Raw genomic sequence first — 12,150 nt, 5'->3', positions numbered from 1 at the left:
CTTCCAGAGAACAGGTCTGAAGGGGTTTGCAAATCATCGGTAAGACGAGGTTCATATTCTCACACAGGTAGCTGCAACTTTGTGAATTATCCTTTCATCTCCTTGACCTCCAAGGTGCAAGTGCCCAACACAGAAATGTAAAGTATGTTAATCTGTACCAAGTGTGGAGCGCAGCTAGTTACTTGGCTAGACTTATGGCCTTTTCCTGTTTTGAGTTCTCAGTAGGAGTTTTCAAATCACTTTCCCTTTCAGATTTCATAGGGAGTTTCCTGTTAATTATAAATCCAGCAGCTGTGTTACAGATCAGGGAGATTTCCAGTCCTGTAGTTCTCAGCTTGAAGAAAGTCATATTTTTGTCTAGCTTTTGTCTCTCAGGAAAGTTGTGTTAAACTACTCTGAAATACTTTGAATTCATAACAGTCGGGGTTTTGTGAACCATCCCTGTGGAGGACAGCATTCGCTCTGTCACTGAGGGAATTTGTGCCTGGGCAATTAGTGAAAACTCCAAATGTGGGAAAGGCAAGCCAGGTCCCAGCTACCAGCCCTAGTTCCCTTGACTGAAATGTGCCACATCACCATCCAGAGACCACTTTACAAAGACTGTAGTCATTGTTGGACTTGATGATTAACGGTTGGACTTGATGATTTTAAAGGTCTTTCCCAACCTAAACGATTCTATGATTCTGTTGCTCATAGGGTGTCAGTCGGAGCATCGGTAATGCCTGGGCTCAGACCTTCGTAGTGGCCCAAATCTTACAAGACAAGTCATGTCTTTAGTTTGATTTTTGCCACATGTCTGTTGCTTGTCTTCTGCCTTGGCAGATTTGCCAATGCAGAGCCAAGCTGTTAACATTTCTAAAAGAGGTATCTAACATCGTTCTTCTGCATTCACACTTAAATCCTCAGTTCAGTGGCCTGGCTTCCAAAAATCTCCCAGGTGCAACAACCTCCCTTGCCTTCAGCAAAGGCTGGTTGCCCCTCTGCAATTTTGCGAATCAGGGCTATTTCTTAAGTAACTAAAGATAAATTTATCATCTCCATCTTTTGCAGTTCTTTTTAACATCTAAAAAACATTAGGGTCTACAGTGTTTTTTAGTGCTGGTAAGAAGGTTAAGATCTGAAGCCAGGTAGTGTAGAGGTCAGACAAACTTGAATTTATCTCCTAACTTTCAGTCAAAAATAGCTCATTGCCTGGTACAAGATTCCCCTCCCGGCCAAAATATTGCAATGTGTACTATTAAAGTGAGCCCATCCAGATGCCATGAACATGGTGACAGTAGGATCAGAGGGCATAAGTACGAGTGTGTCACATCGTCACAGTCGCGGCTTGGCATTCAGTGGCAATGCTGCTGAGCCCGTGGAGCCTTTGCAGCCCCATTACCTACGCCTTGGCTGTGCCTCCTGCTGTGGGCCAGCCGGCCTTCTCCTTTTTTCACTCACATCTGCTGTTTGAGAGAGATCACCATCCAGGAAAATTCATTGAGATGGGCTGGAGTAACAGAGCATAAGGGCAAGGATGAGACAGGGACTTCTTAAGGCATCACCGTCACCAGAAGTCATTTATAGAAAAGTGCCCTAGTGAATCAAAGCTGGGGTTTTCGCACCTGTCGGGGTAAAGAAAAAACCAACAATTCCCCATATGTTTTCTAATCCTGGCTCTCTGTGTGTATAATAGTGATTCAAGTTCCCCCTTATCCTTGTAATGGATCCTTCATTCAGCATGACGTTGCCTGACACGCCAAGCACAGCAGATTTAAAGCTCAGCACTTGCATTGTATAATGTCCCCAACTTTAACACTGGACCGAGTGATTTTTTTGCTCCTTTCAGATACGTTTGTAATTATTAAGGCTGGCAGAAGTCCAGATGTTTGAAAAGCCGTGAGTTACAGGACAGCTCTCTAGTCACAAGAAAAGAATTACTGAATTAATAAAAGTGTTAGTACAGGTAAAATTAGCACTTGGAGCGAGTGCTTGTTCATGCAGGTAAATGTATCAGACCCAATAAAATTTAACTACTGATGTGGATTTTTTTTTTGTTCTCTTATATTCTGACAGTTCTGAAGTTATCTCAGCTTCTAAGTCCTTTAAAAGGGCACTCTCAGGCAGGTCCCAAAGAATTGCCAAGATGTAGGTGAAAACGATGTGGCTCTGTGTGCCTGTGGTAGCAGTTTTGTGGCTCATACTTCTGAATTGAAAAAAAACCACCATTGTCCTGCGTGTCTGGTTTGTAGACCAAGATGGGGGACTGATCTGCCCATGTTTTAAATCTTTTTTCAGTCATTTCAAACCTTGGGCAAAGAAGCTACATGTCCTGTTTTTAGCTGGGATAGAGTTAATTTTCTTCCTAGTAGCTGGTATAGTGCTGTGTTTTGTATTTAGGATGAGAATAATGTTGATAACACACTGATGTTTTGGTTGTTGCTGAGTAGTGCTTACACTGGTCAAGGACTTTTCAGCTTCCCATGCTCTGCCAGGTGCACAAGCAGCTGGGAGGGGGCACAGCCAGGGGGGCTGACCCAGACTGGCCAAAGGGCTACTCCATACCGTATGGCGTCATGCTCAGTATATAAGCTGGGGGAAGAAGGAGGGGAGGGGACACATTCAGAGTGATGGCATTTGTCTTCCCAAGTAACCGTTACGCGTGATGGAGCCCTGCTTTCCTGGGGATGGCTGAACACCTGCCTGCCCATGGGAAGCAGTGAATGAATTCCTTGTTTTGCTTTGCTTGCATGTGCAGCTTTTGCTTTACCTATTAAACTGTTCTTATCTGAACCCACGAGTTTTCTCACTTTCATCCTTCCAGTTCTCTCCCCCATCCCACCGGGGGCAGGGGAGCGAGCGAGCGGCTGTGCGGTGCTTAGTTGCTGGCTGAGGTTAAACCATGACGCTACAATTCTCTGCAAATGGGCCTGAGTCCATCCTGCTACAGTCTTGACCAGAGAATTAGCTTCCAAACAATTGCTTCTGTCTGAAAAATACCATCATCTCTGGTTCATCTGTGAGTCATCTATTGAGTTACCTGGTGGAGATATCTTTGGGATCACAAGGATTAGCAGTTTCAAAAGATACCTTTTTCTGTCTACCAAAAAAAAAAAAAAAAAGATGATTACCAATGTAGTTTGTCACACAGACATAAAATGCCTGACAGTGCGTGTGTATTTGTTCCTAACATGCAGCACTGCTATTCGAAAAGGCAGTTTATTTAGGGAACAAAATAAATTGCGGAACATCTTATTTAACCTGCTGCTTTATCAGAGTCATGTGGGATTACACGTAAAACACTTCTCTAGCGTTTATGTTTATTTGCTCTGTAGCTGTCTGCTTTGCTTTTGCCATTTAACAGCAAGTTTCCTCCTTTTACCTGTACGACTCGGAGAGGGGAGAACAAGAGCTAGAGAGGGCAGGGCACGGTACCTGTGAAGCAGTAAGACCCAGCAGGACATCTGAGGGAGGAAGAGGAGATTTTCAAGAGTACAAACAGCATTTGGGTACCTGAGCAGGGGTGGGCACACAGGTAAATGCCTGCCTGCCAGCTGTGCTTTTGAATGTCTCCTTTGTAAAGTCTCAAATGACTTTGGACTCATTCTTTCCAGTGTGTATTTTCAGGCTGGCCAGGTCCATTTACAGTCATCCACGTGGTAATGTGAGAGAGAAGTATTTCTTTTCCTTTTTGTTGATTTTGCTCTCAAAGGCTCAGCTAAAGGCAGAGCAGACTTGCCTTTTCTGAATGTTCTTTCCCAGCCTTTTGGATGAAGCCCGGAGAGGTGCAAGCCGAGACACAGGTTGAGGAAGACGTAGCTTGTGTGTTATGTCCTGTGACCCAGGGACAGGGCCCCAGTGCTTTTTAGCTTCTCTTATTTCAGTAAATGGAGGTTTAAATTCTTGAAGATTTAGATTAATCACGTTAAATTAAATTTGCTGAATTTTGGTTTTGTGTTTTCAAAGCAACTATGATGTGTCTTCCGTGTTTAGATCACTGATGATATGAGAGTACTTTATTTTTTTTAAGTGAAAACCATCTTCAGCACTTCATTTTATCTGTCATGGATTAATATTTGTTTTTCTGCTCAGTGTGGGGTGTTTCATCTCTTCAATTGACTGAACCTGCTCCAAGTTTGACTTTTTTTCTGTTTCAGTGCTTTTGTATGTGAGGAAGGAGACAGATGAGGTGTTTGATGCTTTGATGCTGAAATCACCCACAGTAAAAGGGCTAATGGAAGCGGTAAGTATCCGATGTCCTCACATTGTTTGTCTTTCTTGGCAAGAAAATCTTGAGGCTTTCAATGTATTATTGAGATAAAACATCATATAAAGATGAAGTTATTCTCAGATACATTTAAAGGATTTCATAAAGGCTTTCTGGAGCACGCCTCTGAAATGCTGGCATGTTCTGAATTCAGTGCTGTCAGCAGGTCACTGGGATTAAATAGTGTCACAGAGCTGATTTGTTGGAGACCTGAACCTTGAGGAATGGCAGTAATTAACCAGTGTCAGGGAAGCAGAGGGGTGCAGGCTCCATTTTCTGAAATGCTTCTTTCTGAACTGATGATTCAGAGCCTGTTGAATCTTCTCCTGTAATGCCCATCGGTGTGTTCACAGCCATCTTTTAAAGAAGAGGCCCAAGGATGCACTGTTTCTGCATGAATTTCGTAAGGCTTTTGTGCAATTGCTGTTCCAGCCTGTAAGAGGCAGTTGCTGAGCCAATGCAGACTAGTCATTATACCTCCTGTCTCAAAATTCCTTCTCTAGCCCTCACTCCCGGAGTGACCTACCTACCAGCCTGCCTCTTTGCTGCTTCTTTGACTTGAGTTTTTGCTTGTTACCTGTTAGCTGTGGTCATAAGTGGCTATTTCCGCATTTAATTCTGTTTATATGAGCTGATGGCTGGTAGGTGTGTGAAATTTGGTGAGGGAATAGTTAAGAAGCAACCACGTGTCTCAATGCTTTGGTGAGGGGACTAATGTGAGATTGACAGGTGGGATGCTGAGTTGATTTCCAGCCTTGGTTACATGTAGGAGAGAAGATGGGAATGGATGAAAGTGTCCCTAGAGAGCTCAGCTGAGTGCTAGAAGTGTGTATATTCATACTCTCATAAAACTGTCGCAGTGTCTCGTTGCATGTACCAGACACTTCAAATGCAGTAAAGACTGAGTTATTTAGTCAATATTTGGCCAGTAGCAGAAGGCAAAAAAAGATTTGTGCGTTAGTGAAGTTGTTTAAAGCACCTATTCAGATCAGGGTATCTCTGAGGAGAGTCACCTGCATTCTAAGGATGTCCTAACTGTGCTTTTGCTGATACTGTTTGTTAGCTGTGACTGCAGCTCAGTTGTTAGGCAGAACACATGTGTATAATAAAAGCCAGGCTTCGCTTGAAGAGGCTGCAGTCTGATTCATGATAAGCTGCAACACAATTTCATCTGTCTTTGTATGGAAGTTAAAAGTATATTATAATCCTTCTATAACCCTTCAAGCTAGCATGAATATTTTATCTCCAGTAGTCTGTGCCTCTCCATGCCTGTTCTCCAGTCACTGTGTAACATAAAAACAAAGCTGGTGCAGAAGCAGGAAAGGTTTCTGCATACCTCTGTCAGCACAGCTGCTGACTCAGTGGCATGTTTTCGGCACCAGAGAAATCTGATCTGTTGTAAAATGTCCCAGTTCACTGGAAGGAACACATTCAGAAAATTTTAATTCTCTTTGGTAGGGTATTGTGGATAAATCAATGCCAAAAAGCTGTCAAACTGCATATTCTTCAATACTCCTCTCTACAGTTGTTTCAGCAAATCCTGTAATTTTGTAATTGTGCACATCCTAAATGCTCAATTCTAAACTCAGTACTAAGAACTTAGAAACTGAGGCTCTGAATGTTATAGAGCCCCAGATCTGAAAGACAGCACCAATGATCCTGAATCATACCCTCCTTCTCTGTTTATGGATTTCACTTTTCTTTTTGTTAATCACTATTCCTGGTCTGTGGCTTTCTCTTAATTTTCCATGATTAATGATATTGTTTTCTTAGATACTATGTTTATTTTATTCTCTCATATACCCCCATTCCAAGTGAACAATTAGATTCCTTCTCAGATTTCTTTCTTCTGGCAAATATCTAAAGGTCTCAGGTTTCAGAGATACAGTACATCTCAGAAAGTGATGCAAATGTTTTGTTTTTGAGATGTTTTCGTCCTTTATTAGTCAGTCTTGATCAACAGAAAATAGTGAAACAAGTGCCCATCACAAAACATCGCAAATATATGGCAACTGACCAGGTCTAAATCCTGCTCTCAGCCTGATCCAAAGTCAGGTTACCTCTGTGGATCTCAGTAGGTACCCCAGTCTTACATTATCAGAATCACATGTTCATTCAAGTTGTGGAAGGCAATCTAAATTGGGAAATTCAGGCATCTCCCAAAGTCTTTCTAAAATTAAAAGCTAACAGCTGAACTCAACAGAGCTTGCTTAGACCAAAGTTTGTTAGATACCTGTGTATGTATGTGTCCTTCCAGCCAATGTAGGGCAACAGACTGGACCATTCCACAGAAATAAGTTGGCAAAGATGTTTTCCTACGTGCCTCGACAAGCCCAGATGTCGCCCTTTCTGTCTTCCTGACTCCAGCAGAGAAAGCATTTCTGGTGGCTTGTGCCATCGGATATGTGCTACAGACAAACTTGCCATGCCAGGGGACTGCAGCCCAAAGGGACACCCAGACTGTTATTTCAGTGCCACTCTGAAGGCTGTCCCACTGTTTCAGGCATCCTAAGGGAAGGAAAGAATTCTCTGCTCAGATGGTTGAAAAATGGACAGTGGAGATGATAAAGGAAAACATTCCTCCAAATAAAGATATATTTTAAAAATTTATTGTAGCCTGCTTGGAGTCAGGTGAGAAATCCCATTGTTTTGTATGGAAGTTGGCAGTAGCGGTGTTTCCCCTGAGTTGGCAACAAACGTGTTTCAGAAGCGGGTGTTAAGTGAGATGCCCTAGCAGATGCTAGCTCTCTGCTTTCTCAGATTCTGCAGCAGGACTTAGCACATTTGCACTGGAGGCTTGTTTTCTGAGCCTGTGAGGGGGAGGCTCTCCCATACCCCCACTTTGAGCCTTGCTTCTACAGCTTGCCGCTTGGTATAATTGGTTGAATCCTTAGGGGTTCCTGAGAAATGTGCTTATTCAGCCAGCTGGAAGTCTTTTGCAAAGCTCACTAATCCCTGCATGTTATATAAATCCTACACCTGTCGCAGGCAGTGTGACGGGCAAGGCTTTCTCAGCCCTACCTCTCATAGCTTATGTTGGAAGTGGTGTCCCAGAGTCCCAAACCACTTTGAGCAACATTTGGAATGTGTGAGTGTTAGGTATCCCAAATATTCTAGGGAAGTTTTATGCTGGAATGTGCAGAATGCTGTATATTAGCTGCTATTAAACCTCCTTGGCACAGGAATGTTTGTCTCTGCTTGTTTATTTGCGTGGAGTCAGTGAAAACTCTCTTCAAGTACTGACCTTTACAATATCACTAGGCTTCAGAGTTAACAACCCAGAGAGGAAGATACATTGTTTCCTCATGTTTGCACAGTTGTGACATTTTCTGCAGTTTCAGGTTGCAGTTTTTCTCTGATGCCTGTTATGAAGGATTTTTTCAACAATCTGATGAAATGGAACCATTTTTATTATTGCTTTACATAAAAGCTTAAATTTAGGGGTACAAGAAAACCACAGATACGAAAGTTCAGCACGAGATTGCTCATCTGATGTCATTCTATTTATGGTAAGCAAAGCTAGAGGGTAAGAAAGAATAAAAGGAGAACATGAAAGTTCCACTGAGAACTTCTCTAGGACAGTCAAGATCTGCCCTCACAGCGTGGCACCTGGGTACCCCAGAGGAGTCACCAGCCTCAGGTCAGGCAGCTGCCCTCCACGGGCATCGAAGGAAGGGAGGCTTGGAAAGATGGTGGTAGACGGGGGTAGAGTGTGAGTGAGGGTCAAGGTGTGGATACCTACACCAGTGCTTCTGGCCAGAGGTAGGTGATTCCTTCTACTGGGGATCCTGCCCATGGATTCTCCCTTGGATTCATGTGCACAGGCTGGGACAGGTGTTCAGCGAAGGCTAGGTGGGGCAGCGTGTCCCATCGGTGATGGAGAGTAGCTGGACTAGGTTAGGACATTCCACACAGGGTTATGGCAAACCCTGGATTCGAATCACCCTTGTTCTGCCCTGTTTGGAGCAAAGGCTTGAACTGGCTCCAGATAAGCTGTTATGGAACTTCTTGGTAGGATGCATTTCCACCCTGTGCATGTGGTTACATAGCTTTTCCGTAGGCTATACAGACCCTTTGGCATAGGCTACATAAAGCTCAGAGTGAAAAAGATTGGTTTTATAGTCCAGTAGTGAGGATGCTTGTGTGAGCTATAAGACAAATGGGGTGAAGCCCCCCTTCTCATAAATGTACAAAGTGGACTGCTCCCCACAGCAGGGAGAGTGTGACCATACAGCATATGAGCTTGCGCAGCCTTGATGCTGAATTAGGCCTCTCCCAAGGCAGGCAAGAACATGGAACGAGGACTACCATCAGCATTTCCAGCACCATATCCGAAAAGGCAGTGAAACATTCTGGTGCGAGTAAAACTGAAGTAGCAAATACAACCCACAATTTAATTTGTATTTTGTTCTCTGCTAGGTGCAAAACTTAGGGAGTGGATGGGTTTAGTGTACCTTATCAGTTACTCCTTATTTACATCCTCCTCTTCCTGTTAGCCACAGATGTACTCTGTGGTCAGAGTAAACTGTTTGCAGTGTAAAAGAAGCTTTATTAGTTCTTCAAAATCTCGGAGTTACGCTGTACAAAATTCTATCTTAAGTAAGATGACGATTATACAAGTATAGGTGGTGTAGGCAAGTGTTGGCTAATTAATGCTCTCTTAGAGAATCCTGGCTCTCTGTATGGGAGCTGGGCTTGGGGTTCAACCTGTGGCTGTTGGAATCTGTCCTTGGTGCTGAGTTCATCCATTGCTTTCTTTCCATTTTGTATTTCATGATAATTGCTTTAATTTACCTCTCTAAAATAATGCTTTTTCTCAACGGAAGTCTGAACGCAACCACAAAGAAAGGATTTTACAGTGACTGATGTTTGGCAGTCTTTAAATGGATTTTTAATTGTGCGTTTCAGTTCTCCAATGCAGAAGATAAATAGTCAGCTATTTAGCTGCAACTTCATTTCACCTGGGAAGGGTAGAAAACTTACTTTGGTTGGCAGTAGAGTACCACAGAATATTAATCACTGACAAAAAATCACTTTCCATAATTATTTTGCCTCTTGGGACAATCCTCTTCTAAAGTATGAGCTGTGAGACCTGTTCCCTCAAAGAAGAGTCATAATTTGGAAAGGAAACCTGGCTCAGGCAGAGGGCTCAGGGACACCGTCTCCCCGAGCACACCACAGGCTCATTGCAGAATGGATATCCAAAAAAGTTACTAATACACTGCTGTAAAGCAATGCTGAAGCACCACAGTGAAGTGCTTGTTAGTGTTGGTAATTTGTCAGCTGAGTAGCTCTTCCTTCAAAAGTTCTCCTATATTTTCTGTTTTATCATTTGAGTAGCTGGCAAGAGTTTTATTTTAGAAGTCCTTTACCTTGTTAACACACTTCTCTGCAGCATCTCGTCTTGTTATCTGTACACTCAGGTGATGTTTTGTGAGCCAAATAGTATTCTCATTTTGCCACCCTGGTAACTAGACTGAGTCACCTCCCAAACAATACAGAAGCTTCCTAATCCTGTGTGTAGCATGTTTGTAGCCCTCTCACGATAAGAGGTACCTTGAAGATACTTTTCAGACAAAAGGAGTACCATGGAGGGTCCTGTTAGCTTAACAAACCTTGAAATGCCATTGAGAAATAGAAATGTGCACATTTTTTTTGTTGATCCATCAGTCCATCAGCTCCTGTTTTGTTGCTGCTCATCTGCCTTCTGCCTGGTGGAAGAAGCCTTTTGCTTCCATGAGCCCAGAAAATCAGAATAAGAAATGACAGAAAGACAGCTTGATCAGATTGAAATTCCCTGCTAAAATCTGAAGCTGGAAAGTGTTGACTCCTTGAGCAGAGCAGTAGGAGATGCTGAGGCAGTTTCGATGAGTCACACCCTATGAGAACTATAGTCTCCAAGTATTTGGATGGAAACAGTTGTGTTTTTTTGATCAAGATGTTTAGGATTATTCCTCCCCAAATCATCCTTAAATGAAGCTATGATATGGTTGTGAGTGACTTTTCTGTATAGCTATCCCATCAAAGTTTGCAGAGATAGTGTTTTAGTGCCTTATGTAAAGTGAGAGGTGATAATTTCATATTTCTCATTAGTCTCTAATGATATTTCTTTTATTTTTATGATTTCAGATCTCTGAGAAATATGGGCTGCCAGTTGAAAAGATTGCAAAACTTTATAAGAAGAGCAAAAAGGGGTAAGTAAACTAACTAGGGGCTATTGCAGGATCCTTTAGGAGTACTTAGAGATCTCAGCTATGCTTGGGGCCTCATGATGCTGGGCAGTATAAACACTTTTAGGAGACATGCCCATATGCTTGAAATCTTAATGTCTGTGGAGACAGCAAGGGGTGGCAGAGGAGGAAAGATGAATCTCCAGTCTGTGTCTGACCAGTATTCATAGGCTTACTGTGAAGAAACTAGAGTTTGTGTTTGGAAAATGTATTTGGATAAAGTCTGTTTTGTAGACTATATGCTTAATAACATCGTGGAGCGCCAGCATGGGAGAGGTGCAGCCTTTGCTGTGAATGCAGTGTGGAGTTCCCCTGCAGTGTTAGGAAGAAGTAGGCCACTGTCCCTATCTGAAAGGCAGGCAGGCAATGCTTGCTGCAGGGGTTTCAGCTGAGTAAATTTAGACATGAGCATCACAGCTGTAAGTTTAGAATAGCTAGGCTACTACTCCTTGCCCTAATTCTAAATGTCTCCACTTTAACTCTTTTTACTTCTAAATAACCACAATATTGTAGTGCTATAATTTTAAATTGGTCATTTATTTTCAGCTGTAACTCTAGCTTAGGGCATTGTTTTGTCTGGGGATTTCTTCAGCTTTTGAGAAGACAGGTGAAACTTCTCATGTTTTGCTTCTTTCTAACACTGTTTCCAAGTGATATGTTTGTTGGAAGAAACACTTTGACGGTAAGGAGTGAGGAAAACACTCATATACACTTCTAATAGTTGTCAATATTCTCACATCCAAGCTGAGTTCTAAGCCTGTGAGCTGTGTGCAAAGGACAAATTACACTGCTTCCCCGTGTTAGCGACTCCCACCACAGACATGCAGCAGCTCACGTGGCGTGGCTGAGGAGTAACATGGTGGTGTACCTGGAGAAGCCAACACCAGGCATGGGAAACACCAGCTAGCTGGGTCTGCCAGGGACCTGCAGTGCAGCTCACCTGGTAGGCAGCTTAAGTGGGTTAACATCCCAGCACTGTCAAGTCTCTTACATTAACTACTTTGGCAAGGAGCAGCCTCTAATCCAAAGACTATGAGGGACAGATGGGGCAGATCTTGATGATGATTCCCACTATTGTCGCCGTACTGGCATGTGCTGGAGTCTGTTTTTGCATTGTAGTGAAGCGAGCACACGTGGTGGAGTGCATGGCTTTCCTTTTCAGTGTCCTGGTACATAAAAATATTGATTTTTGCCTTTGTCACCAGTATCTTGGTAAACATGGATGACAACATTATTGAGCACTACTCCAACGAGGACACGTTCATCCTGCACATGGAGAGCATGGTTGAAGGCTTCAAGATCACACTGACAGAGATCTAGCCTCAGGCAGAGCCTTTTTGTAAGGAACCACAGCATTTCATCCTTCTTGGAAAGCAGAAGATTCCCCAGGAACTTGACAGACATTGATCAGAGAAACTGTTACAAGACTGCTTTGTCCATTCTGCAGATGCACACCCACTGCATATAGACTTGGGTTTGTCAAGCACAAGGCCACTCATGTTAACCTGGTCCCTTATTTATTGTTCCCCACTCTCTAGTGTACAAGCAGTTACCGGCCCCCAGATTTGTAACCAGATGACCCACTGCAAATGTGAAATGCGGCATTTTAATCCATGCTTTAGTGTGGATAAGCTCATTCTAGAACATGTTAAGGAACCATGCTGGTCTAGTTTC

At 43.0% G+C, this 12,150-nt stretch overlaps 1 protein-coding gene across 1 annotated transcript in view; it reads left to right on the top strand.

Moving 5' to 3' along the window:
- GRHL2 (grainyhead like transcription factor 2) overlaps positions 1-11,796 on the top strand; it is a gene marked incomplete at both ends in the record, with an annotated part of 54,153 nt that extends 42,357 nt beyond the window's left edge. The window contains 3 exons of the mRNA XM_082315801.1: positions 4,137-4,222; positions 10,376-10,440; positions 11,682-11,796. Coding sequence (XP_082171927.1) covers positions 4,137-4,222; positions 10,376-10,440; positions 11,682-11,796 — 266 coding nt within the window. The remainder of the gene's footprint in view (positions 1-4,136; positions 4,223-10,375; positions 10,441-11,681) is intronic.
- Between the last annotated feature and the right edge of the window lie 354 nt (positions 11,797-12,150).

Source organism: Platalea leucorodia (genome assembly GCF_965183815.1).
Source record: "Platalea leucorodia genome assembly, chromosome: 1".
Taxonomy (NCBI): domain Eukaryota; kingdom Metazoa; phylum Chordata; class Aves; order Pelecaniformes; family Threskiornithidae; genus Platalea; species Platalea leucorodia.
The sequence above is the reverse complement of the archived record's forward strand: the minus strand, read 5'-3'. Positions and strand labels throughout refer to the sequence as shown.